Below are 23,314 nucleotides of genomic sequence, written 5' to 3' on the forward strand. Positions count from 1 at the left end.
GCTGATCAAATAATATCCAGGAAGTGTAGGGTTAAAAATGGGGTTGAAATGCCTGTGGCACACTTGTATTTGCACACTTGCAAATGAGGTTTAAATTCCTCAGGTACATTTCATTTAAATTCCTCAGGTACATTTCATCACTTCTGATGAAGTTCTGGGCATTTCTCCCATGGAATTGAGATTAATGAATTTTTTGATTTCATAATTAATGTGTAACTCATTCCAGCAGCTGAGAGGGATGTGAGGAGCTGCCTTCAAATGGAGTTTTTGTTTGACAAGGAGATTCCTTTTGCAGGTAAAGGAGCTGGTTTGAAGTGAAGTTTTTGTTTTACCAGGAACCTTGGAAAGGGTTTCCCACTGGGCTTGGCTGAGGGAAGGACTGCAAAGGTTTTGTTGGGATGTTTAAATGTTTAATTCTTCCAGCACCAATCCCTGCTGCCACTTGTGGGGTGAAGTCAGAGGCAGCTGCTGCTGTCACACATCAACCTCTAAATGCCTCCCTGGGGCTGCAGGTAAAGGAGATTTGAGTCAGGTTTAGGAGAGCAAGATGAGAAATGTACATATTTGTAATACAGGTTGTGATTTAGATGGTCAGGATGAGGAGAAAAAAATTACAGCAATTTTATAGAATCCTTGTAAACCTCCCTAATAAGCTGTGATAAATTTTTAATTTTAATTGCTTTTTGCAGTGTCTGAAGAGAGGTGTAGTGCCAATGTCCACAGCACCCAGGAATTCCAGTCCCAACCTCTTCCCTACTGAGTTTTGGAAGGGATTTCCCATTGAATTGGTGATGTTCCATATGAAATAATTATCCAAACACAAACTGTGCTTATGCTTTATTACAAAATAGCCAGTAGTTAAAGGTTCCAGTCAATAAAATACCAAACTTTTAAATTACAATATTAAAGGCTTAATTGTAACAGTCCCCCTGGTGTGAAATGGCACCTTGGTTACACTGAGGAGGGCTGAGCTTACAGGGAGCATTTTCCATGTGTAGCTGGGGTTAACAAAAAGTAATGGAAATATTCTGAAGCCAGAGGATGAAAAGAAGCCTTAGAAAGGGGACACCACTGTCACCAAACCATCAGGGCTGAGCTGCTCTGCAGGAGATCCAAGCTGGGCAGCACAATCCCCTTCTGAATTCAGGTACAGAGGGTGGGAGTGCAAATTTCCTTCATGATGTTTGTGTCTGCCCAGGCAGAAAGCACTGAAAGGAGCAGCTCACATGCAGGGGTGACCCCCTGTGTGTGACCCCCTGTGCTTCCAGAGCAGCAGGAAAAGCAGTGAAAGGTGCTTGGTCCCAGCTGGGAATTTCCCAAACAGGTTTTGCTTTAAGCTCTGTCCCACCTGCACTGCTCCAAGACACAAGTGACACCTTCCTGTCCCTGCTCCATGCTGGCACAGGGACACTTGGTGGCCACCCTGAGGGCAGGGCAGGAGCTCTGGGGTGGCTTCACTCTGTGGGAGCTGCACAGGGAGGGCTCAGGAGTCGATCCTTCCATAGGAGGAAAACACTGTGGGAAGAGAGGGAGCTCAGTCAGCAGCACTGCAGGGCTCAGAGACCCTGGGGACAGGAGCTTTGGGCTGTGCCACATCAGTGGCTTTACTGTGTGTGACAGAAATATTGCAAGCAGAGATTTGCCCACACAGGTGGGATTTTTTAGACAGCAGCAGCTCTTGCTCAGGTTGGCATCAGCTTTGCCAGGGAAAAGCCAAATCTGTCCCACCCAACTTCTGAGCTTTGGCAGCCTGGTCACTCTGGGGCTGCAGAGCTGCTTGGTTTGGGATCTGTTAAGGCTTTCCCTGTGACTGGGACAGAACAGCTCCACCTCCCCAGGGCGTTTTTGGGTACTCACTTCTCTCCCTCAGCCCCTGCCCGAAGCTGCGGTAGACTTGAAGCAGAGCCCAGAGCAGAACAGATTTGATTGTGACAGAAATGCAGGAGCCAGTGATGAAAGCAGCTTCCAGGGTGTAAGAATTGCCTTTGCCCCACTCCCTGATCACCTGCAGGAAAAGGGAGACACCAAACCATCACCACAAAACCTTGGAGCCACAACGTGCAGCTGCGTTTCTGAGAGGAGTCACCAGGTAGGAACTGGGGGAAAAGACAAAATAGAAACCCAACAGGTGACTTTGGAACCAGCTGAGTTTTCTGATTTCATGGTGTACAGACAGTGTGGAGTCCTGCTGGGCTGTGCCAGCTCAAACAGCCTGGAATAATGGGGAGCTGCATGTGATAAATGGGGCTGTGGGGGCTGATGATCCCTGGGTGTTTGGGTGGGAAGGATTCGCAGCACTGGCACTCTCAGCATTCCAGCCCTGCCCAGCCTGGCTGCCCCTGGCTCTCCTCTCTCACATCTGGTGGGAGGTGCTCATTGATAAAGGTTTTATCAGTGTTACAGAGCAAAAAACCTGCCCCAAACTGGACTTTGTTGGGCTTGCACTGCCTTGTTTTGGCTACAGCAGGATCCTTAGCTGTGGGTGCTACCTAAGAAATTCTTTAAAATACAACAACTGAGCCCTGGTCAAATTCTCTGGCACCACTTGAGGCTTGTGTGAAGGAGGGGAGGTATTTCTGAGGAGTTTTGTATTTTGAACAAGAATTTGTTTCATTTTTCCCTCATCATTCTTTGCAGGGACTCCCAGAACCTCCCTCTGATCAGTTCAGGAGCAACCTGACTTCATCCCTGTGCTGCAAAGCTGATCCTGGAGAGGCAGGATGGGCTCTGCTCTCCTGAAATCCAGCAGGAGCTGCAGGAAGGGCAAAGCAACACCCTGGCCCTGAGGAGGATGAGGGTGAGACCCCCCAGCCCTGCTGCCCTTACCGTGTAGAGCAGGTAGGTGAGATAAACCACCTCAGGCACATTCTGGATCAGGAACACCCACACCAGGGGCTTCATCTCTTTTAAAATCTGCAAAATAAGGTGAGATACAGCTTTTTTAAGGTGCTATTTATTCTAAAAAAAGCTACAAATAGTTGATTTTTCATTGCATTCCAAGTGCTGGCTAAGCTGAGTTCTGAATTTTAGCATTGCTCTCCACTTCTCTTCTCCCTCTGAGTTTTTTAGCAGGAATTTCAGGCTCTGTTTTCCCTGACCTTTCTCTCTGGGCACACTCAGATTTTCTCTAGCAGCTGAGTGTTTTCACAGGTAACAGACTGAAAGCTCCCTGAGGCTTTTTCTCCACTTTTCTTTTTGCCACACAGAAGTGCAGTCAGTGAGGAGGGAAATGTGGGAGAAGCAAGAGGATTGAAGTGCCAGGGGAATTTCATTTCACAATTCCCCCAGGGCCTTGGGAAGGAAGAAAGGGACTGCAGCAGCCCTGGGCTGGGAGGGCAGGTCTGAGCAAAGGAAGGAAAATCAGCTGAGCCTCTGGGGGTGGGAGCAGTGACTGTGCCAGTGTCAGGATTGGGTTTGATGCATCTGATCCCCCCAGGTTCCCCCCAAACCCAAAACTGATGTGTTTTAAAAGCACAATTTTAGCAAGAAAGCCATTAAAATACATAGGGAGCTCTATTTCAGCTGTCAGGAATTTGTGTGAATGACTAAAGCAAACAGCCCAGGAGCCTAAACCAACATCCACCCCCAAAAACCCCTCAACTCCTTCCTGGTAATAAAAACCTCACTTACTGATGTACTTTGGCCCTGATTCTGCAATCACGCTTGGAAGAGAGGCTAAGGACTTCAGAGAAGGTTCAAAATCCCATTTCAAGTTCACAAATCTTCCAGGTTAACCTGGAAATTGTCCCTGAGCTTTGAAGGAGATGCCCCAACAAAGGACCCCTCATCTTTTTGGTGTGGGTTCCTAAGGATTTAAGGCCTGAGAACTGCTCCCAGTTTCACCCAGCCTTGGCAGAGAGGCAGAAATATTGAAGCCAGTGTGATCCTCCAGATTTCACTGAAGTGATCAAGGACTGAGACTAAAAACATCCCTCAGAATGGCCCAATGATGAGGTGACTGCTTCACTCCCTGTGCTCAGCTCAGACACAGATTTAAACAAAGCCTGGCTTCAATATTGCTGCTGCTCTGCTTCTCCCCATGCTGGCTCCCTTCCCTGGGCAGTGCCACACCAGTGTGTCCCTGGTGTCCCCTGCAGGTGCCACTCACTGCAGTGATGCCCACGGTGACCTTGAGGCAGCCCCAGACCACGCCTGTGGCTGAGATGATGTTGTGCAGCAGGGTGACCTCGTGCAGGCTGATCAGGAGGATGCACAGGCACAGCTGGGGAGGAAACATTGCATGGAATCACTCTTGGGAAAAAAAATATCTGCCACAAACCCCCTGGGTCTGAAAGCTGAATTATTCCTCAGGCAAGGACAGAGGTCATTCCCTGTATAACACAGCAGATAGAGCAAAGTAAAGCTGCAGGAAATAAGGGTGAGGGGTGTTTACAGAGGTAACAGCTCTTGGGCTCACTTCCCCCTGCTGTAATTTCATTTTCTGTCTCACTGCCCTGCTGGAGTTCCCCTCTCCCACTCCAGAATCATTTCCTCAATGCTGGAGGCAGAGATGGGCAGGAACAGCCTTGCTCACTTCAGGGGTGTTGGAGCTCCTGGATGCAATTGTTTAATGGATAAACCTCCCCAAAATCAGCTCCTTTTGTGCAGGACAATGATGAAATACATTTTGATTCATTTGGATGGATTTTAGCTAAGCTATGACAAACACATGGAGCTACAACCATTATTAATATAATGTAGCCATGATATTTTCTGAAAAATCCTTTCCTTAAGATTTTTTTCTCCTGAGAAGCTGAAAGGCCTCAAGAACAAAATATAAACAATAATTATCTGCTGCTGTGGAATGCAACAAATAAATCTTTGATTAGCCCATGTTAGTTATTTCTAATTAATGGCCAATCAGAGTCAGCTGAGAGACAGAGTCTGAGCCACAAAACTTTATAATTCTTTCTTATTTTATTCTTAGCTAGCCGTCTGATGAAATCCTTTCTTCTATTCTTTTAGTGTAGTTTTAATATAATATTTATCATAAAATAATAAATCAAGCTTTCTGAAACATGGAGTCAGATCCTCCTCTCTTCCCTCATCCTCTGTGAACACCACCACAATGTAATAAAGGTAAGAGAGAGGGTTGATTTTGGAAAGGAATAATTCAGCTCAGCCAGCCCAAGATATCATCAGGAAGAAGGAAAAAAGGGAATTTCTGTACCTGTGCCTGCAGATCGAAGGTGAGCATGGAGAAGCAGAGGTTGAGCATGCAGTACTGGGCCTGGAGGCTCTCCAGGGCTCCCCCCACCCTGAATGCCATCATGGACTGGCTCTGCATCAGGAGCAGGGCACAGATGACATCGAAGGATCCCACCAGCAGGATCAGCACGAAACGGGCCTGAGGGGAGGAAACACCAGGATCTGATGCATCTGATCAGCACCAGGTTCCTCCCAAACCCAAAAGTGATGTGTTTTAAAAGCAGTTTTAGCAAGAAAATTCCTGCTTTAAGGATGGCTCAAGTGGTAAAATGTCCCTCAGGGTCACTGTCACATTCATGTTTTCTGGGAAAATCCCTTCACCCAGGGTTTTTTTCCTGAGAAGCCTCAGAAAAAAAGGAAAACAAATTCTTATCTCATTTGCTTCTCCTGTGTGTGCTCCTTTGGAATGTGTTTGGGGATTGTTTACCCACAGGTGATTGTTTTATTGGGCTCTGCTGGGAGTTGTTTTCACTCTTTGGCTCAGTCAGGGTCAGGCTGTGTCTGGACTCCAGAGTCAGGAGTTTTCATTATTATCTTTTTATCATTCAGTAAGTATCCTTTCTGTATTCTTTAGTATAGTTTAATATATTTTAATATCATAAAATAATAAATGAGCCCTCAGAGCATGAAGTCAGATTCATCACTCCTCCCTGCCCCATAAACACAATAGGTTACATTGATAGAAAATACTGATAATAGAAATTATTCTGGCTCAGGAAGCAGAGTTACAGTAATCCAAATTACAGTTAGAGCAGTAAAAAAACCCCAAAATTACTTTTCACATTTATAGCAGGCTTTCCTTTGAAGTTCTTGTTTAATATTTAAACTGACTTGGCTGTGCATCTTAAAAGGAACCTGCATTTCTTTGATATATTTTCCTTATTGGCCTGACCAACCCAGCCTGCTGCAGGTAAAGTGAGTTTAAATGGATGAGAAATAACCTGAATGATAAATAAACTGAATTATAAAGAAACTGAATTGGCAAAGCTGCTTTGCTCCCTCTCCCTGGCTTGGCTGCCACTCCTGAACAGTAATTTTTGGATGACTTCACAGCTTTTGGAGAAATATGTGATAAAAAGAAAGCACTTCCTGGAAGCACAGCAAGTGGGAATTGAACTAGAAACCTTAGGAAGGGCTATTAAAAAAATCCTTTAATGAATTTTACTGTTTTTAATGAATTTTACTGCTATGAAATGCAAACAAGATAACCTGGAGTGGCATCACTTTCCTTGCAGGCTCCCAGAAATGTCATAAATCACATTTAAGAGCACTGGGTAATGCCTAGCCTAGGTTACATTTATTTATTTCAGCCAGATATTCCACAGTGATAAAGCTGAAGCAGGGTAGGTGAAGGGAAGGATAAATTCTACAGAAATTTTGTGTAATTCTTTGATATTTCTGTTATTTTTGGGTGCTGCCATAAGGAAACTCAGAGACCAGCTCAGAGAAGATTTGCAGTTGTGGCTGTGCACGTTTTGTTGTGAGGTAGCGATAACTCAGCCTGATTCTGTTATCAGTAACAAAAATACATTAAGACATAAGAAATGCAAAAATACAAAAAACAAATAAAAAAACCCACCTAATTTTGTATTTAAAATACAAAAATTTAAATACAAAAATACCAAATAAATTCAAATATATAATATATATATATATTAGATCTAGCTATATGTTTCTACCTATATATATTTCTATTATATACAGTATATAATATTTCTATCTATTATATATGAGATATAATAGAAATAATAAATAAAAATATACAATAAATAAACACAATCCTATAAATATAAAAGAATATATCATATATATAATAAAACAAATATACAAATAAACAATAATATAAAAATATAATAATAAAACAAATATGAAAATATCACATATATTACATGAATATCATATATTTATCACCATATATGAATATAATACATATATATGATAAATATAATAATTATCATATAGAAAACAGTATATATATAGTATACTATATAGTATATATATAGTATAGTATATAGTATATATGTAGTATACTATATATACTATTATATATAGTATAAATAATAGTATATGCAATAAAATAGTAATATAATAGTATATGTAATAAAAATATATAGTCATCTGTATTCAAATATATAATATATTAATTTATATATAATATTTGATTTTTACATATAAATATATAAAAGTACATATATATATATATATATATATTTAAAATTATCTGTGTTAGCAGAGACATGCTGCCTCCCCCACGCTGCATTTTCAGCCCCAGGCAGTGGGGGAAGGCAGAGCTGCTTTAGGGGCAGGCACTGACCAGCAGCTGGGGTTTCTGGGGTAAAGCAGAGCTGCTTTAGGGGCAGGCACTGACCAGCAGCTGGGGTTTCTGGGGTAAAGCAGAGCTGCTTTAGGGGCAGGCACTGACCAGCAGCTGGGGTTTCTGGGGGAAGCAGAGCTGCTTTAGGGGCAGGCACTGACCAGCAGCTGGGGTTTCTGGGGGAAGCAGAGCTGCTTTAGGAGCAGGCACTGACCAGCAGCTGGGGTTTCTGGGGTAAAGCAGAGCTGCTTTAGGAGCAGGCACTGACCAGCAGCTGGGGTTTCTGGGGGAAGCAGAGCTGCTTTAGGAGCAGGCACTGACCAGCAGCTGGGGTTTCTGGCCTGCAGGGAGCAGGGTGAAGTTGATGACGGAGCGCAGCATCAGCAGCACGATGGAGAGCACGAACACCACGAGCTCCTGGCGGTTCTCCTGCAGGATGCCCCTGCTCACGTAGTACACACAGAACACTGCAGAGAGAGGGAACAGCAGTGCCAGCTCAAACAGGGGCAAAATCCCAGTTCTGTACCCACAGCGAGGGCTCAGAGGGGCCCCGAGGCTCCCCGGCCTTGGTTCTTACCAAGGAGCTTGAGCCAGGTAAGTAAAACACTCCCTGCTGTGTTCAGCACACAGGAAATTAAATAATTAGCTATTATTAGTTGCTTCTTCTTCTTCTCCTTATTATTATATTAATTTTATTTATTTAATTTTAATTCTATTTAATTTATTATACATTAAATACATGTGTAGATATAAATATATATATAAATATGTATATATATTTATATAGACACATATATTTCATGTATAATAAATACATGTGTCTATATAAATATATATACAATATATATTGTAGATATATTTATACAATATGTATCGTGTATATATTTATATACATGCATGTGTATATATAAAAATATTTATAAATATATATAAATATTATAAATACATGTAATAAAATTAAATAAAATTAATATCTAATTTATTTAATTTTATTTCATGTATTTTATTTTAATTGTTTTAATTTTAATTTTATCTCATTTTAATTATTGATTTTTAAATTGTTTGTGAAGCACCACCATGAAAATGGCAGTGTATTATCCAAAGTATCATTATAAATGTAGTAATAACAATAATAAGGATAATGATGTTGTTGTAATTAAGCAGCAACTCAAGTTTCTTATATAAGAGATACTGGATGTTCACCTATTGCAGGAAAACTCACCAGCTGGGTCATTCTATGAATGCCACACTGAACATTATGTCTAGCTGTTCATTTGAATTAAATGAAACATTCTTATTATTATTTTCAATATTATTTTCATTTTCATTATTTTCATTATTTTCTTTTTCACTATTATTATTTTCATTATTTTAATTTTCATTATTATTACTTTCATTATTATTTTAATTATTTTCATTATTTCCTCCACCCAAACCGGGTTTCTTACCAGCTCCAACCAGCTGAATGAAGGAAATGGTGAAATCCTCCTCAGCCTGGCGCACCAGGGTCTCGATGGTCAGCCCTATGACACTCAGCAGGGACAAAATAGTGACACAGAAGTAGATCTTCACAGGGAATGAGAGCTCTGAGCATGGTTTTATCTGTAAAGGGAGAACATTCTTTAACACATCACGTAAAATAAATTCATTGTTGTTCCTAAAAATTACATTGAGGTGAGAGGGGTAAATGAGACAGTGCAGGGTTTCCTTTGGGAAGAGAAACTCCGCTATTGAACTGAAACTCCCAAACTGCTGAGGAAGGGGGAAGTGTAACTTTATTTCAAAAATAATCTCAGCCTAGATAGTCCTGGGTATAAACCAGGACTATCTAGGCTGAGATTAATTATGAAATAAAGTTATACCCACAGCCTGGCTTTGTGCCTCACAGGCCATGGTGTTATAACCCACGGCATGGACACTGCCCACATACACACCTGTCAGAAATAACATTTCCCACACTTTCACTTTTAGAAAACTGTAAATACAGCGTCAGTGTTCCCAGGAAGGCAAAGTTCTTCTCTTCTTTTATTAAAATACTTCAGGTGGAGCAAATCCTGGCAGGGATTTAACTCTCGGTTTGTTCAGCTGGAGGAGACTGAGAGGGACCTGAGGGGCTGCAGGGACAGCTCAGATCCCTGCTGTGGGACAGGGACACCCCCAGGGAACCCCTGAGCTGGGCCAGGGGGGTTCAGGTTGGATTTTGGGAAAGGTTCATCCCCAGAGGGTGCTGGGCACTGCCCAGGAATGGGCACAGAGGCTGCCAGAGCTGCAGGAGCTGTCAGGGGTGCCCACGGTGGGATTTGGGGGTGATCAGTGATCCTGAGGGTCCCTTCTAGCTCAGAACACTCCACAGTGCTGTCAGCAGAGCTGTGCCACGCCTCGGCGAGCTGACCTGACTTCGCAAGCGGATTTAAGCCATATTTTTCCACACCCCCCGGGGCAGAGAAGCGCGGAGGACAGCGGCAAGCCGCCGGCAGCAGCGGCGATGTACTCACGGGGCCGCAGGGCGTGGGGATGAGCTGCCGGTGCCGCGGGGTGAGGTTGGGCACGCTCGGCCCCGCCGCAGCCGCGGCGCCGCTGTGGGAGAGAGAGCGGGGCCGTCAGGGGCCGTACCACCCCCACCGCGGGGGGGAACGGCCCGCGACCCCCCATCCCCAGCACGGGCGCCTCCAGGGGAGCGCGGGGAGGCGCCCCCGCGCCGCGCGTGGTGCGGCCCGGCCCGCCCGTACCTGCCGTCCATGGCGGCGGCCGCGGGCCCTACATGGCTGCGGAGGGGTCCCGGCGGCGCTTCCGGGGCCGGCCCGCCCCGCGTCACTTCCCCGGCACGGGCGGGAAGCGCTGCCGGGCTCCTCCCGGGCGGCGGGGCCGCCGCGCTCCCGCCCGTCCGCCCCGGGGGTCCCCTCGGCGCTGGGCAGCCCGCCCGGCTCGATGGAGGGGCGGCCCGCGGCGAGGCGCTGTGCGCGGCTGTACCCGGCAGCGAGTGCCCGTAACCCCCGCGGCTCGGCTCGGTCTCCTCGTGCTTTGGGTAAAATGGCCTCCCCGCCGCCGCGGGGACAAAGGGGCGAGCCCGGGGCCCGGCGGTGCGCGGCCGGACCGGCTCTGCAGCGCGGGGCTCCGGGCACGGCACGGGATGGGCGGCCGCTGCCCGGTGGTACCAGAGCTTGGTGCTATCAGAGCTTGGTGCTGCCGTTATTCGGTGCTGCCCAGCCCGGTGGTACCAGAGCTTGGTGCTATCAGAGCTTGGTGCTGCCGTTATTCGGTGCTGCCCAGCCCGGTGGTACCAGAGCTTGGTGCTATCAGAGCTTGGTGCTGCCGTTATTCGGTGCTGCCCAGCCCGGTGGTACCAGAGCTTGGTGCTATCAGAGCTTGGTGCTGCCGTTGTTCGGTGCTGCCGGAGCCGTAGAAGCGCCGGGGCTGCGGCAGCAGCGAGCGCGGAGCGCAGGTGCCGGCCGGGATGAGCTGAGGGCTCCGGGGATGCAGGGAGGGATGGAGGGAGGGATGAGAGCGGCGCAGGAGGATCCGAGCCGGGCCCGGCAGGGGGATGGCGGTGCTGGCAGCCCCCGGGCCCGAAGGATGGCTCGGAAGGGTCTCGGTGATCCCGGGAGGGCTCCGAAGCCGCTGCGGTGTGAGGGGAGCTGCGGGCACCGGGAATGAGAACGGGGATAGGAATGGGAATGGAGAGAGGTTGGGAATGTGCGGGGGATGCTCCGGGAGCTGCGGGCACCGGGGATGGGGATGGGGATGGAGCGCGGTCGGGAATGCGCAGGGAAGGCTCTGGCAGTGGGTGAGCAGAATCACAGCTGGGATGGCACAAAGGGCTGAGCTGTTTCAGCCTTTCAGCCTCTTCTGTTCTATTTGCAGTGTTTGTAACATCTGGGATGCTCTCCTGCCATCAGTGAGCGGTGTTAATGAGCGAGGCTTGCTCAGGGTGCTGGATTTTGTGCTCTTGCTGTGTTGGGAGCAGTGTTTGAGTGACCTTTAGCATAACAGAGGAAGGGTCATGGACACAAACCTTTGGTTTTTCACTGTCACAGCAGCCTCAGCTTCTCCAGCCCTTGCAACACATTTAGCTTTAGTTTCTATTTGTGAAAAGCCGACTTTCCAAAGTTCTCCGTGGATATTTTTTCCACCATAGTTGTTACTAGGAGTGTAGTTAAGGGTTGGAGAAGATACAAGGAGGGTGAGAGGCACTCACACTGCCGGTTCTTTGTGAGTAATCCAAGAGGAACAAGTGCCAAGCACTGCCACGTTTTCATCTGTTGGTAAACATCAGCTGCTGGTTGGCCTTGAGGGAGGAAGACTGAATTAGTTCCACATGGAGAACTCTTTCAGCCCATTTAGACTTTCCAGTTGATTCAAGCCAGCAGGTCAGTAATTTAGGGGGGTAATTTTGTTGTTGTTTGCTGTTCTGCTCCTTGCCGTGTGTGGAATCAGTGATATCAAAGCTGATATCAAATCTGATATCACAGCGCTGCTGAGGGCGGGGCTTTGGTTGTGCTTAATTGGCCGTGGTTTTAATTAACTTGTATAAACAGAAAAAAACCTGTGATAATTAACTGTTTTGAATTAGAGGGGTATTTTTTTTAATGACCTGGAAAAGGAGGAGGAGTCAAGAATCCATTTTTCTGAGCAAATTCTCTTGGAGAACGTGTCTCTTTTTTCAGAGTTTTGTGTTAGACTGGGTCAGCACAAGTTTGTGGTTTAATGTGATCATTTCAGAGGGTCCCATTCCTCAGTGTGCTGCTGGCATGAATTCCTGGAAAAATGGGAAGAGATAAGGGCAGGGAGATGGAAATCGTCAGTGCATGGCTGTAGCAACCAGAGAATGTGAGGAATGGAAAATTTCACTTTTCAAGCAGCTGCTGTGTAGGATACTGAGACTGACACCAGATATTGAACTCCTCAGTGTCTCTTTGTTATTTATTTGAGATGCCACATTGAACATTTAAACATTAAAAATAAAATTAATTCATAATTTATATATAATAATTAATACATTAATAACATTAAAAATAAAAGTTTAAAAAAGATTGAACTGTTTGCAAGATCAGGGCAGGTGCAGTAGCTTTGTTAGAACTCTTGCATTTCTTTCTTTCACAGAGTGGTTTTGTTGTTCCCTCTGCTCTGCTTCTGTAACTTGCCACGTTTTGTGTAATTTATCAAAGGAAAATGCTCTGCTTGCACATCATTTAATGCCTTTTGCTGCCAAATCTGTTAAAAAGGCATTAAGAATGAGTTGTAAGTGCTAATATTGGATTGGAAGGTGTGGTAAAATGAGGAATATTGCATTATTCCCATGTAATTAAATAGATAACCACTCTGGAAAGCTCTTGGACATATTTCCCTACTTTTTTCACCTGGATACATGTACCAGGGTAGCTCTGGGATTACTGGGGTTACAGCCCTTGATTATTGCTCTCTTTGCTCAGGTTGATTACAGGTTAATTAGTCTGAAGGGCAGAGGTTCCTGCCTGGATTTGCTGGGTTGGGAAGGTTTTCCTGGGGAGTGTTTAAAGGCAGACTGAGATCAAAGACACTGGAATCTGGAAGAGGAGTTAGTTATAATTGGAAAGGCTGTGTTGAGGTGCTCCAGAGGGAAAAGGACATAAAACCACCAGTCTGGTGGGTGGGTGGGTGTTATTTTAGAATAAAAAACCTCCCTAAGATTAGTTCTTGTTGCTTAATCTTGGCATGAAGACATCAGGAGTTCAAAATCCAGCCTGAGGGATTACAGAACTCTCTTTATCTTTCATAAAGTGTAGGTGAAATGTGCTGTATTTGCTGCATTAGGGATATAAAACATCACACTTTTTCTTTCCCTTTTTCCCCCCTTTAGGCAGAAAACATGGAGCAGCCCACATGAAGAATCCTTTGGAGTTTCTATTCCTCCAAGATGTTCTTTGAAGGACCAAACCCAGTTTTGCAGGCCCCTGGGAGATGAAGCATTGACCACATGACATTTTTATTTCAACGAGTGCTTTCTCAGCCTTGCTTGTGAAGGACAAGGAATATTTTGGAAATATTTAGGAAATATTTATTTCTCCACCTCGCCATGACGAGCGCCCTGACCCCGGAGGCCCCGAGCCCTCCCCAGCTGGAGGAGAAGCCAAAAGGAAAATCCCTGTTCCAGCTGGGCTCCCTCTTTGCTAACAGGAGTGAGAAATTTGTGATTGCTCGCAGTGACAGCCTGCCAGAGGAGAATGTGCTGAAAATCACAATCACAGAGACCACGGTCATCGAGTCCGACCTGGGCATCTGGAGCTCCCACGCCCTCATCTACCTCACTCTGTGGTTTTTCTTCAGCTTCTGCACTCTGTTCCTGAACAAATACATCCTGTCCTTGCTGGAGGGAGAGCCCAGCATGCTTGGTACCCTGCTCTTCCTGAATTCCAGGGGAAATTGGTTTATTTAATGGAATGGGAGCCCCCAAAAAACTCCCAGAGTGTTTGGATAATGCTGGCAGGAACAGGGAGGGGTTTTTGGGGTGTCTGTGCAGGGATGAGTTGGGCTGGGTGATCCCTTCCAGCTCAGGATGTTCCATCATCCTGGGATTGATCATTCCAGATGAAGCTGAGGGAGAGAATGCTTCAATTGAAGTGGAAAATGTTTGGTTTGGAAGGTGTGGGGAGGGATTTGGGGCTGGGAACTTGGGATTTTGGCCTTTAGATTTCCATCATCCTATGACTGATAATTCCAGATCATCCCTTATAAAGCTGAGGGAGAGAATGGTTCAGTTGAAGTGACAAATGTTTGGTTTGGAAGGTGTGGGGAGGAATTTGGGGCTGGGAGCTTGGAATTTTGGCCTTTAAATTTCCATCATCCTGTGATTGATAATTCCAGATAAAGCTGAGGGAGAGAATGGTTCAATTGAAGTGACAAATGTTTGGTTTGGAAGGTGTGGGGAGGGATCTTGGGATTTTGGCCTTTAAAGTGGTTTCTGCCACTCTCCTTTCCTCCACTTGCTGAAAGATGAAATTTTCCTTGTAGAGGAGCTTTAAGAGGAAAAATAAAAAGTAATTTTTTTTAGTTTTCTGTGCTGGAGGGTTTAGCAAAAAGTCAAATTTTGAGTAAATTGTTGATACTCTCCTGAACTGTGCAGTGCAAGAGTTACCTTTGGTTATCTCTCTTATCAATGGCCATTTTAGTTCTTTTTTTTCTTCTTAAGAGGCAAACAAAGGACACTTTATCTGTGAACCAGGTTTATAAACATTTGCTTTATAGAAATAAAGGGCTTTAGTGAGAATATATAAAGCACACACTGCCAAAACCACCACAGAGAGGTTTGTGTAAGGGATTTTCCCATGACAGTTGATTTGTTGTGTTCCAACTCGTGATCTGCCTTGATTTCCCCTCTCTGATCCTTTCTCAGGTGCTGTTCAGATGCTTTCCACCACCTTCATTGGCTGCATCAAGATGTTTGTCCCCTGCTGTCTGTACCAGCACAAGACCAGAATCTCCTACCCGCCAAATTTCATCATGATCATGCTCTTTGTTGGATTAATGAGGTAAATAAAAAACATTCCCTGCTCTATCTTTGCTAATATTTCTGCTTTTCCAAGCCAAAGTTCTGTTCTTGTGTCCTTCCCCCCAAGAAATATCCCAGAATAATTTTATTTTTATTTGCTGTTCTTTACCCAGATTTCAATTTTTGGGCCCATTTTTGCAGTCCTCACTTCTATTTCCATTTACTTTCTTCCTGCTCTCTGTTGAGGCTGATGTTTGTTTAGTGCATTAATATTTATCAGCCTTTTGCCTCAAAAGTCATCCAGGCTATTAAAATTTATCTTTTGAAAAGTAAATATTTGCTGGGTGCTGGGGTTGTGTTAGTTTGTGGTGGAGGAGGGAATAAAAATGCCTGGTTTTGTTTCCTCTGCCCTGCAAAACTGATAAAGAAAATCAAATAAGTGATAAATTCAATTAATTTCAGAGTTTAAACAGTGGTAATTATGAGCATATCTAATTTACACAAAGATGGATAACTGCAAATAAAGTTTCCTTGGTGAATTTCAGGTTTTTAGAAGATTTTCACTTTTTTAACTGAGCCTGTTGAAAACTTTGACTTAAAAAATGCTCACTTGAACCTTAGAGTGTGTTAAAAAGTAAATTTGGTTTCTGGAAATGCACTCTGCAGCCAAAGACATTCCACATTGCCCAACAGTGCCTTTATTTGCTTTAAATAAATAATGTTTAAGCCACATTGAAAGATCTGACCTTGCAGGTGCAGGAGAAATTTCAGTGCAATTCTTTTTACGCTGAGTGCCTAAGAGTAGCTCCTGAAGCATTATTTTAATTTCTTCTGGTGCAGTAATGAATTGATTCATTTTAAAAATTAATTTATTGTGATTTTTCTCCTGCTGCAGATTTGCAACAGTGGTGCTGGGGCTGGTGAGCCTGAAGAATGTGGCAGTGTCATTTGCAGAGACTGTGAAAAGCTCAGCTCCCATTTTCACTGTCATCATGTCCCGCATGATTCTGGGGGAATACACTGGTGAGGCCTGAAATGAGATTAATTAATCTCTTCTTAATTGGCTGTGGTGGAAATCTGACCACTAAAATTAATAAAATATGATAAATATGACATAATAATATAATAGAGAATATAAATATCCATTATTCAATATTTATTATCCAATATTCATTATTTGATATTCATTGTTCATTAGGTATTCTATACAAATAAATTATATTATATATAATATTATATATATTTATATTACACATTACACATTACACATTACACATTACATATTACACATTACATATTACACATTACATATTACACATTACATATTACACATTACATATTACACATTACATATTACACATTACATATTACACATTACATATTACACATTATATATTATATATTATATACTATATATTATAGATTATAGATTATAGATTATATATATTATATATTATGTATTATATATCATATATTATATATTACATATATATTATTTACTACATATTATATATTATATACTACATAGTACATGTTATATATACTACATACTATATATATTGCATATTTTATATATTGCATATATTATACATTATACATTATATATTATATCATGTTATATCATATAATCTTATACTACATTTTATTATACTATTTTATTATATTTATAATAGATATTATATATAATATATATAATAGATACAATGTGTTATATATAATATACATAATATGTAATATATAACATATTATATATAAAATATGTAATGTATATTATATATAATATGTAATATAGAATCTATAACATATTATATAAAATATATAATATAAAATATAATAAATGAATCTGGATGAATCTACAATGAATTTATAGTCTTTAAAGGGTTTGGTGGAAGGGGATTGTTGTTATTTTTCTGTCAAGAAATTATTGTGGCTTTAAAAAACTGAAGTTCATTGTGCTCCTTTTCACTTGCTGTTGGGAATTTCAAATTCTCTCCAATATAAAAATAACAAATAATGATTTTGTCCCTTTTCCCTGCAGGGCTGCTGGTGAATCTGTCCCTGATCCCTGTGATGGGGGGCCTGGCTCTGTGCACAGCCACCGAAATCAGCTTCAACATCCTGGGCTTCTCTGCAGCCCTGTCCACCAACATCATGGACTGGTGAGCTCTGGGCTGGGGAAAACAATTAATTAATTTAATTAGGAGACGAAAGGAAATTGGTTAACACGGCTCATTGTGTACAGTGCATTCAAATGTTGGGATTGAAAATGCATTTTAAATCGATTAGTCTTATTATTAAAAATATAAATTATTCTTACTTATTGTCTTATGTCTAACAGCATATTGAGGTTAAATAATAAAATTTCATTAGCCCAAACTCCTTTTTGTTGAAACATTTATCCACCTGAGAAACATTTCTTGTAGAAACATTTATCCACTTGAGGATTGATGAATTGATTGATTTGTCCTAATTAAAATACAGCTAAATGGTGGGGTTTAATTTTTTTAATTGTTAAAAAATTTTCTAAATGTTTTAATTTTAAAAATTTACATTTAAATATTTTTTACGTTTAAAATTTTTTTTGTTAATATTTAATTTTTTTTTCTTTTTCTTTTCTAGTTTGCAAAACGTCTTTTCCAAAAAACTGCTCAGTGGAGATAAATACAGATTTTCGTAAGTATTCAAAATATTTCAGATTTGGTTTTATTAGGGATGAATAAATAAATTGAATATTTATCATTTTATTGCACCAAGGTGTAAATCTGATCATCTTTATTATTTTATCACGGTAAGAAAACTCCCTGAGCTCCCACTGCAAGCTTCAGAACTCCCAGAAATAAATATTTAAAAAATAGAAATATAAATAAAATATAAATATTTATATAAAAATCTTATTTTAAGTTTTTTTTTTTAATTTTAATTTTTTTTCCCTTTGTAGAGCCCCAGAGCTTCAGTTCTACACAAGTGCTGCTGCTGTGGTTATGCTCATTCCAGCTTGGATCTTTTTCATGGTAATTTGAATTCATTATTTTACTTAATTTAGGGATTTTTTTAAATTAATTTCAGGATCTGAATGTCTTGTATGTTTTTGGGCTAAAATTTAAATATAAAACTCTCTGCTTCCAACAGTTGGGTGAAAATAATTTTTAGACTTTTCTCATGAACTGAACACTTACATTTTTTTTTGTTTTGGTTTTTTTTTTGACATTTTAGGATGTGCCTGTGATTGGGAAAAGTGGGAGAAGCTTCAGCTACAACCAGGACATTGTAATTCTGCTCCTGATTGATGGAGTCCTGTTCCACCTGCAGAGTGTCACAGCCTATGCCCTGATGGGCAAAATCTCCCCTGTCACTTTCAGGTAAAATTCAGCTTTATTTTCTATTTTTTAATCAGAAATATTACTTAATTTTCTTTGATCAAGAGCACTGGTTTGTATTTTTTGATCAGGAAACATTATTTTCTATCTTTTTGTCAGGAACACTATTTTATATTCCATTTCAGGAATGTTTTTTTATAATTTCTTTCTTGGCCAGAAACACCATTTTATAATTTTTTGGTCAGGAACATTATTTTATAATTTTTTGGTTGGGAACATTATTTTATATTCATTTTGAGGAAGTGGATTTTCAGGTGGTGTTTTAAAAAAAGGATAACTAAAGGTGTTTTGCAAAGAAATTCATGAGGTAAATCACAGAATGGTTGGGGCTGGAAGTAGAATCTGAGATGGTGCTAAAATAGTGGAAAATTAAGGTTTTTGCAAAGAAATCAATGAGGAGAATCACAGAATGATTGGGGTTGGAAAAATCTGAGGTGATGTTTAAAAAAACAGGGAATTCTTAACAGGTGTTTTGTGAAGAGATAAATGAGGGGAATTCCAGGATGGATGGGGATGGAAGTGGAATTTCAGGTGGTGCTAAAAAAATGGAAAATCAAGGTTTTTGCAAAGAAATGAATGAGGGAAATCATGGGATGTTGGGGTTGGAAGTGGAATTTGATGGTGTTTAGGGGCAAGGCTGACATCAAAGCCAGGATGTGGCAGAGCTGCTGTCCCCTCACATCCTCCTCACATCCCTGATGTCCCCTCACATCACCAATGTCCCCTCACGTCCCTTCACATCCCCAGTGTCCCCTGCTGTGCCCTCACATCCCCAATGTCCCCTCATTTCCCCTCAGGTCTCCAATGTCCCCTCACATCCATAATGTCCCCTCAAGTCCCCAGTGTCCCTTCATGTCCTTTCACATCCCCAATGTCCCCTGCTGTTCCCTCACATCCCCAATGTCCCCTGCTGTGCCCTCACGTCCCAATGCCCCCTCACATCCTCAATGTCCCCTCACATCCCCTCACGTCCCTTCACATCCCCAATGTTCCCTCACATCCCCTCATGTCCCCAATGTCCCCTCGTGCTGTGCCCTCATGTCCCCAATGTCCTCTGCTGTCTCCTCATGTCCCCCAATGTCCCCTCACGTCTCTTCACATCCCCTCACATCCCCTGCTGTCCCCTGATGTCCCCTCACATCCCCAATGTCCCTCCACATCCCCAATGTCCGTTCACATCCCCTGCTGTCCCCTCATGGCCCCCCTCATCCCCAGTGTCCCCTCACATCCCCTGCTGTCCCCTGATGTCCCCGCTGTCCCCGCAGCGTTGCCAGCACTGTCAAGCACGCGCTGTCCATCTGGCTCAGCATCATTGTCTTTGGGAACAAGATCACCAGCCTGTCAGCCGTGGGCACCGTCCTGGTCACCGTGGGCGTCCTGCTCTACAACAAGGCCAAGCAGCACCAGCAGGAGACCCTGCAGAGCCTGGCCATGGCCCCACAGCCCTCAGGGCCTACCGAGGACACCGAGCCCCTCGTCCCCAAGGAGCTGGAACCCTACGATTAATGGGTTAATCATAAACAGCTGAGTGTGGCTCCATGGAGATCCTCCTGGGTGGGGCTGTTCCTCTGGTTCCTCTGAGTTCCTCAAATCCTCCTGGTTGTGGCTGTTCCTCAAGTTCCTCTGAGTTCATGAAATCCTCCTGGTTGTGGCTGTTCCTCTGGTTCTTTGAGTTCCTGAAATCTCCTGGATGTGGCTGTTCGTGAAATCCTCCGGATGTGGATGTTCCTTTGAGTTCCTGAAATCCTCCTGGATGGGGTTGTTCCTTAGGTTCATCTGAGTTCCTCAAATCCTCCTCTCCGAGTTCTTCAAATCCTCCTGGATGTGGCTGTTCCTCAAGTTTCTCTGAGTTCCTCAAATCCTTCTGGATGGGGTTGTTCTGAGTTCCTCAGATTGCCCTCTCTTGAGTTCCTCAAATCCTCCTGGATGTGGCTGTTCCTCAGGTTCCTCTGAGTTCCTGAATTCCTCCTGGATGTGGCTGTTCTCTGGTTCTTTGAGTTCCTGAAATCTCCTGGATATGGTTGTTCCTTTGAGTTCCTGAATTCCTCCTGGATGTGGTTGTTCCTCTGAGTTCCTGAATTCCTCCTGGATGTGGTTGTTCCTCTGAGTTCCTGAATTCCTCCTGGATGTGGTTGTTCCTCTGAGTTCCTGAATTCCTCCTGGATGTGGTTGTTCCTCTGAGTTCCTGAATTCCTCCTGGTTGTGGTTGTTCCTCTGAGTTCCTGGATTCCTCCTGGTTGTGGTTGTTCCTCTGATTCCTCTGAGTTCGTGGCTGGTCTCACCCAGGATTTGAAGCAAGAAGGAGCTGGGAAGGATCCAGAAAAACCTTGGGAACCTGATGCCCCAAAGAGAGGACCTGGAACGTGGCAAACTTGGCTTTTGTTGTCTCTCCTTGACTCCAAATTGTTGTGTCTCACACCAGATCACACCCAGGCCTGTGCTGTGGAAGAACTTTGGTGTCCTGTGGGAAAACAATTAAAACAATTGCTTTAATTGTCCTTCCCCATCCAAACAATGTGAAAATGGGGCCCCACCACTGAGTTCTGCTGGCAGAGGGATGCAGTTGGTGCCTCGTGGAAGTTTCTGGATGTCCTCTGCATTTCCTGGGCTGTGGTGCAGAGATGGAAGAGTCCAAGGAAGGAATTGTCCCACCCCGAGCCCTGAGGGCCCTCAAACCCTGCCAGAGCTCCAGGAGCATCGTGACAGCACCAGAAGGGATTTTGGGGTGGATTTTGATTTTTCTGCAGGGCAGGAGTTGGACTGGATGGTCCTTGTGGGTCCCCTCCCACTCAGGGGATTCCATAATTCCAAAAGGGATTGGAAATCCCACCCTTTTCTCCCCAAAATAAACCAACTTTAGTGAGGCAAACTGTGGGAAACGAGCTGTGGTGAGCTCCTGTTGCAGGCTACAAATCCAGGATTTGTAGTGGATTAAAATATAAAAATGTAATGTGGAAATATTGCATTCTGTTCATTTATTGACAAAATGGAAATGCAAATATTCACACACATACCCTGTGTAAATTGGGATTCCCACCCTTTTCTCTCCCAAAAATAAACAACTTTACTGAAGCAAACTGTGGGAAGTGAGCTGTGGTGAGCTCCAGCTGCTGCCTACAAATCCAGGATTTGTAGTGGTTGAAAATATAAAAATTTAATGTGGAAATGTTGCATTATTGACAAAACTGAAATGCAAATATTCACACACATACCCTGTGTAAACGGAGTGTTGAATTCAATATTTGTAGTTGCTTAGAGGTTAAAAACCACTGAAAATTGTGGTGGCAAATCTCTGTATTTCTGTAAAAAAACCATTTTGTTGTTTTAATTTCATTTTGTTATGCATGAGGAAAGAAACTGATTTTTTAAAATATTATTTCTAAGAGTGCAACAAAAGGCTGCCTTTTAGAAACTCAGGGTTATGAGTCTGACCTGTGTGTAAAATATCAAAATATCTAATTTCTGATTATATAAAGAAATCTCAGAGGCATCTGTTACAGATGGGAGGAATATTAACCATAACTGAGGCAAATCTTTATTTCTGCTGCTTTTAAGTTTCCTTTTTTTTTAAAGGAAATTTGTTTTTTGTGGTAGATCAAAGATTAAAAGTTCATTTTCCTTTTGAACAGTCAGTTTTGACAAAAAAAAAAAAAAGCACACATGTAGCTACAAAAACATTCACATGGACTTTTTGGGAACAAAAATTAAATTAAAATGAGTGGATTTTAATAATTTCCACTATTCTGGAAGGTTGGAGCATGGATGTATAGTGGTAAAAATAATGGTTATCAGGAAATTACAATTGGAATTCCTGTAAAATCACATTTTCACACCTCAGTGGAATCTTGGGGCAGATTCCCCAAAGATCTGAGGGAGAAAAATGCCAATTTTTTCATCCTTGTGTATGTGATATGTCTGTGGTATTTTGTTTTCTTTTGTACTCTTGTCACTTTTATAAAAGCTGTGGACTGTGGAGCTCTGTGGTTTTTTTTTTTTTTTTAATTTGTTTTCTGCCAAATACACTGAGATTTTTGAAACTATAACTACAAAAAATACCAAAAGTGTGGTTTGTGTCATATTTCTGCTTTAGGTTGCTCTGCTCTCACATAAATCCCATCATTTTAAATGATTTTTAAAAAATCCCAGCATTTTGGGATTTTCTAAATTATTTTTCTTTGACCCTGGGAGGATTTGGGATTGGGATTTTAACCCCTGCTCTGCTGGGCTTTGTCCCTTTGTGTATTTTTCTTTGCCATCTTCATTGCCTTTGCTTTATGTAGATTAAACAAACCAAAAACCTTTTAAATCTTCTTTTCCCTTGTGTAAACAAGGAGCTTTTTGCTCTTTGTAAAGAATTTTCCACCCCAGCTCTTCCTGTGACAGAAAAGTTGATTTTTTGGGAATATTTTAGAGTTTCTGTGCCTGCATTTCTCATGGCCACACCCAGGTGTCTGTGATGAGGGTGATTTCTGTGAGCTGGAGCTGTGCATTTAATTTATTTTATACTTTTAATTCACTCAGAGTGAATTTTAATAATTGAAATAATTTAAAATATTAAAAATATTTTCTATTTTTAATTCACTTAAATGTGAATTCCTGATGCGCTGAGGTGCAGGTGGAAGGTGTCACAGCACTCCCTCTGCTTCTAAATTTTCCTTATTCCCATTATATCCCGTTATTTCCCATTTTATATCATTATTTCCCATTATATATCATTATTTCCCATTATATTCTCATATTTCCAATGGGGGATGGATAATTAGTGATTTTAGAGATCCTAATTAGGGATCTTTGCTGTTCTGGGCCGTGTCACCTCTGTCACCTCCTCCCTCACACTCTCACTCATTTCCGTGTAGGAATTGCAGCTTTTTGGTTGGAATCCAATTTATTCAATCCAATTTATTCAATTAAATTTATTCAATTAAATTTAATTTATTCAATAAAATTTAA

General features: G+C 42.4%; 2 protein-coding genes across 4 annotated transcripts; one reads left to right on the plus strand and one right to left on the minus strand.

The window, feature by feature from the left end:
* Nucleotides 1-825: 825 nt before the first annotated feature.
* On the minus strand, nt 826-10,310 carry LOC131567276 (uncharacterized). 3 transcript variants are annotated; one of them, XM_058818847.1, is made up of 9 exons: nt 10,252-10,310; nt 10,018-10,099; nt 8,971-9,124; nt 7,844-7,989; nt 5,171-5,347; nt 4,109-4,222; nt 2,827-2,913; nt 1,858-2,005; nt 826-1,515 (listed from the first exon to the last, which is right to left on the minus strand). In XM_058818847.1, the coding sequence occupies exons 1-9, from the start codon at nt 10,260-10,262 to the stop codon at nt 1,484-1,486; spliced, it is 951 nt and encodes a 316-aa protein (XP_058674830.1). In that variant the 5' UTR covers nt 10,263-10,310; the 3' UTR covers nt 826-1,483. The 3 variants fall into 3 exon arrangements, with proteins under 3 accessions (XP_058674830.1, XP_058674831.1, XP_058674829.1); XM_058818848.1 differs by lacking the exon at nt 1,858-2,005 and adding an exon at nt 2,006-2,096; XM_058818846.1 differs by lacking the exon at nt 1,858-2,005.
* Nucleotides 10,311-11,446: 1,136 nt separating this feature from the next.
* SLC35E2B (solute carrier family 35 member E2B) lies at nt 11,447-22,358 on the plus strand. Its single transcript, XM_058818730.1, has 9 exons — nt 11,447-11,889; nt 13,359-13,890; nt 14,892-15,027; nt 15,883-16,010; nt 17,026-17,146; nt 17,607-17,660; nt 17,926-17,998; nt 18,201-18,346; nt 19,630-22,358. Exons 2-9 carry the CDS (start codon nt 13,575-13,577, stop codon nt 19,868-19,870), a joined length of 1,215 nt encoding a protein of 404 aa, XP_058674713.1. The 5' UTR covers nt 11,447-11,889; nt 13,359-13,574; the 3' UTR covers nt 19,871-22,358.
* The last annotated feature ends 956 nt before the right edge of the window (nt 22,359-23,314 follow it).

The sequence above is a fragment of the Ammospiza caudacuta genome, chromosome 22 (assembly GCF_027887145.1).
Source record: "Ammospiza caudacuta isolate bAmmCau1 chromosome 22, bAmmCau1.pri, whole genome shotgun sequence".
Taxonomy (NCBI): Eukaryota; Metazoa; Chordata; class Aves; order Passeriformes; family Passerellidae; genus Ammospiza; species Ammospiza caudacuta.

Bases quoted from the DNA above. Each gene is read 5' to 3' on its own strand.
- SLC35E2B (XM_058818730.1), top strand. From the start codon at position 13,575: ATGACGAGCGCCCTGACCCCGGAGGCCCCGAGCCCTCCCCAGCTGGAG. The intron at 16,011-17,025 runs GTGAGGCCTGAA...TTTTCCCTGCAG, and splicing joins GATTCTGGGGGAATACACTG to GGCTGCTGGTGAATCTGTCC. The intron at 17,999-18,200 runs GTAATTTGAATT...TTGACATTTTAG, and splicing joins CAGCTTGGATCTTTTTCATG to GATGTGCCTGTGATTGGGAA.
- LOC131567276 (XM_058818846.1), bottom strand. The intron at 7,990-8,970 runs GTAAGAAACCCG...CTCTCTCTGCAG, and splicing joins CATTCAGCTGGTTGGAGCTG to TGTTCTGTGTGTACTACGTG. The intron at 1,516-2,826 runs GTAAGGGCAGCA...CTCTTCCCACAG, and splicing joins TCACCTACCTGCTCTACACG to TGTTTTCCTCCTATGGAAGG.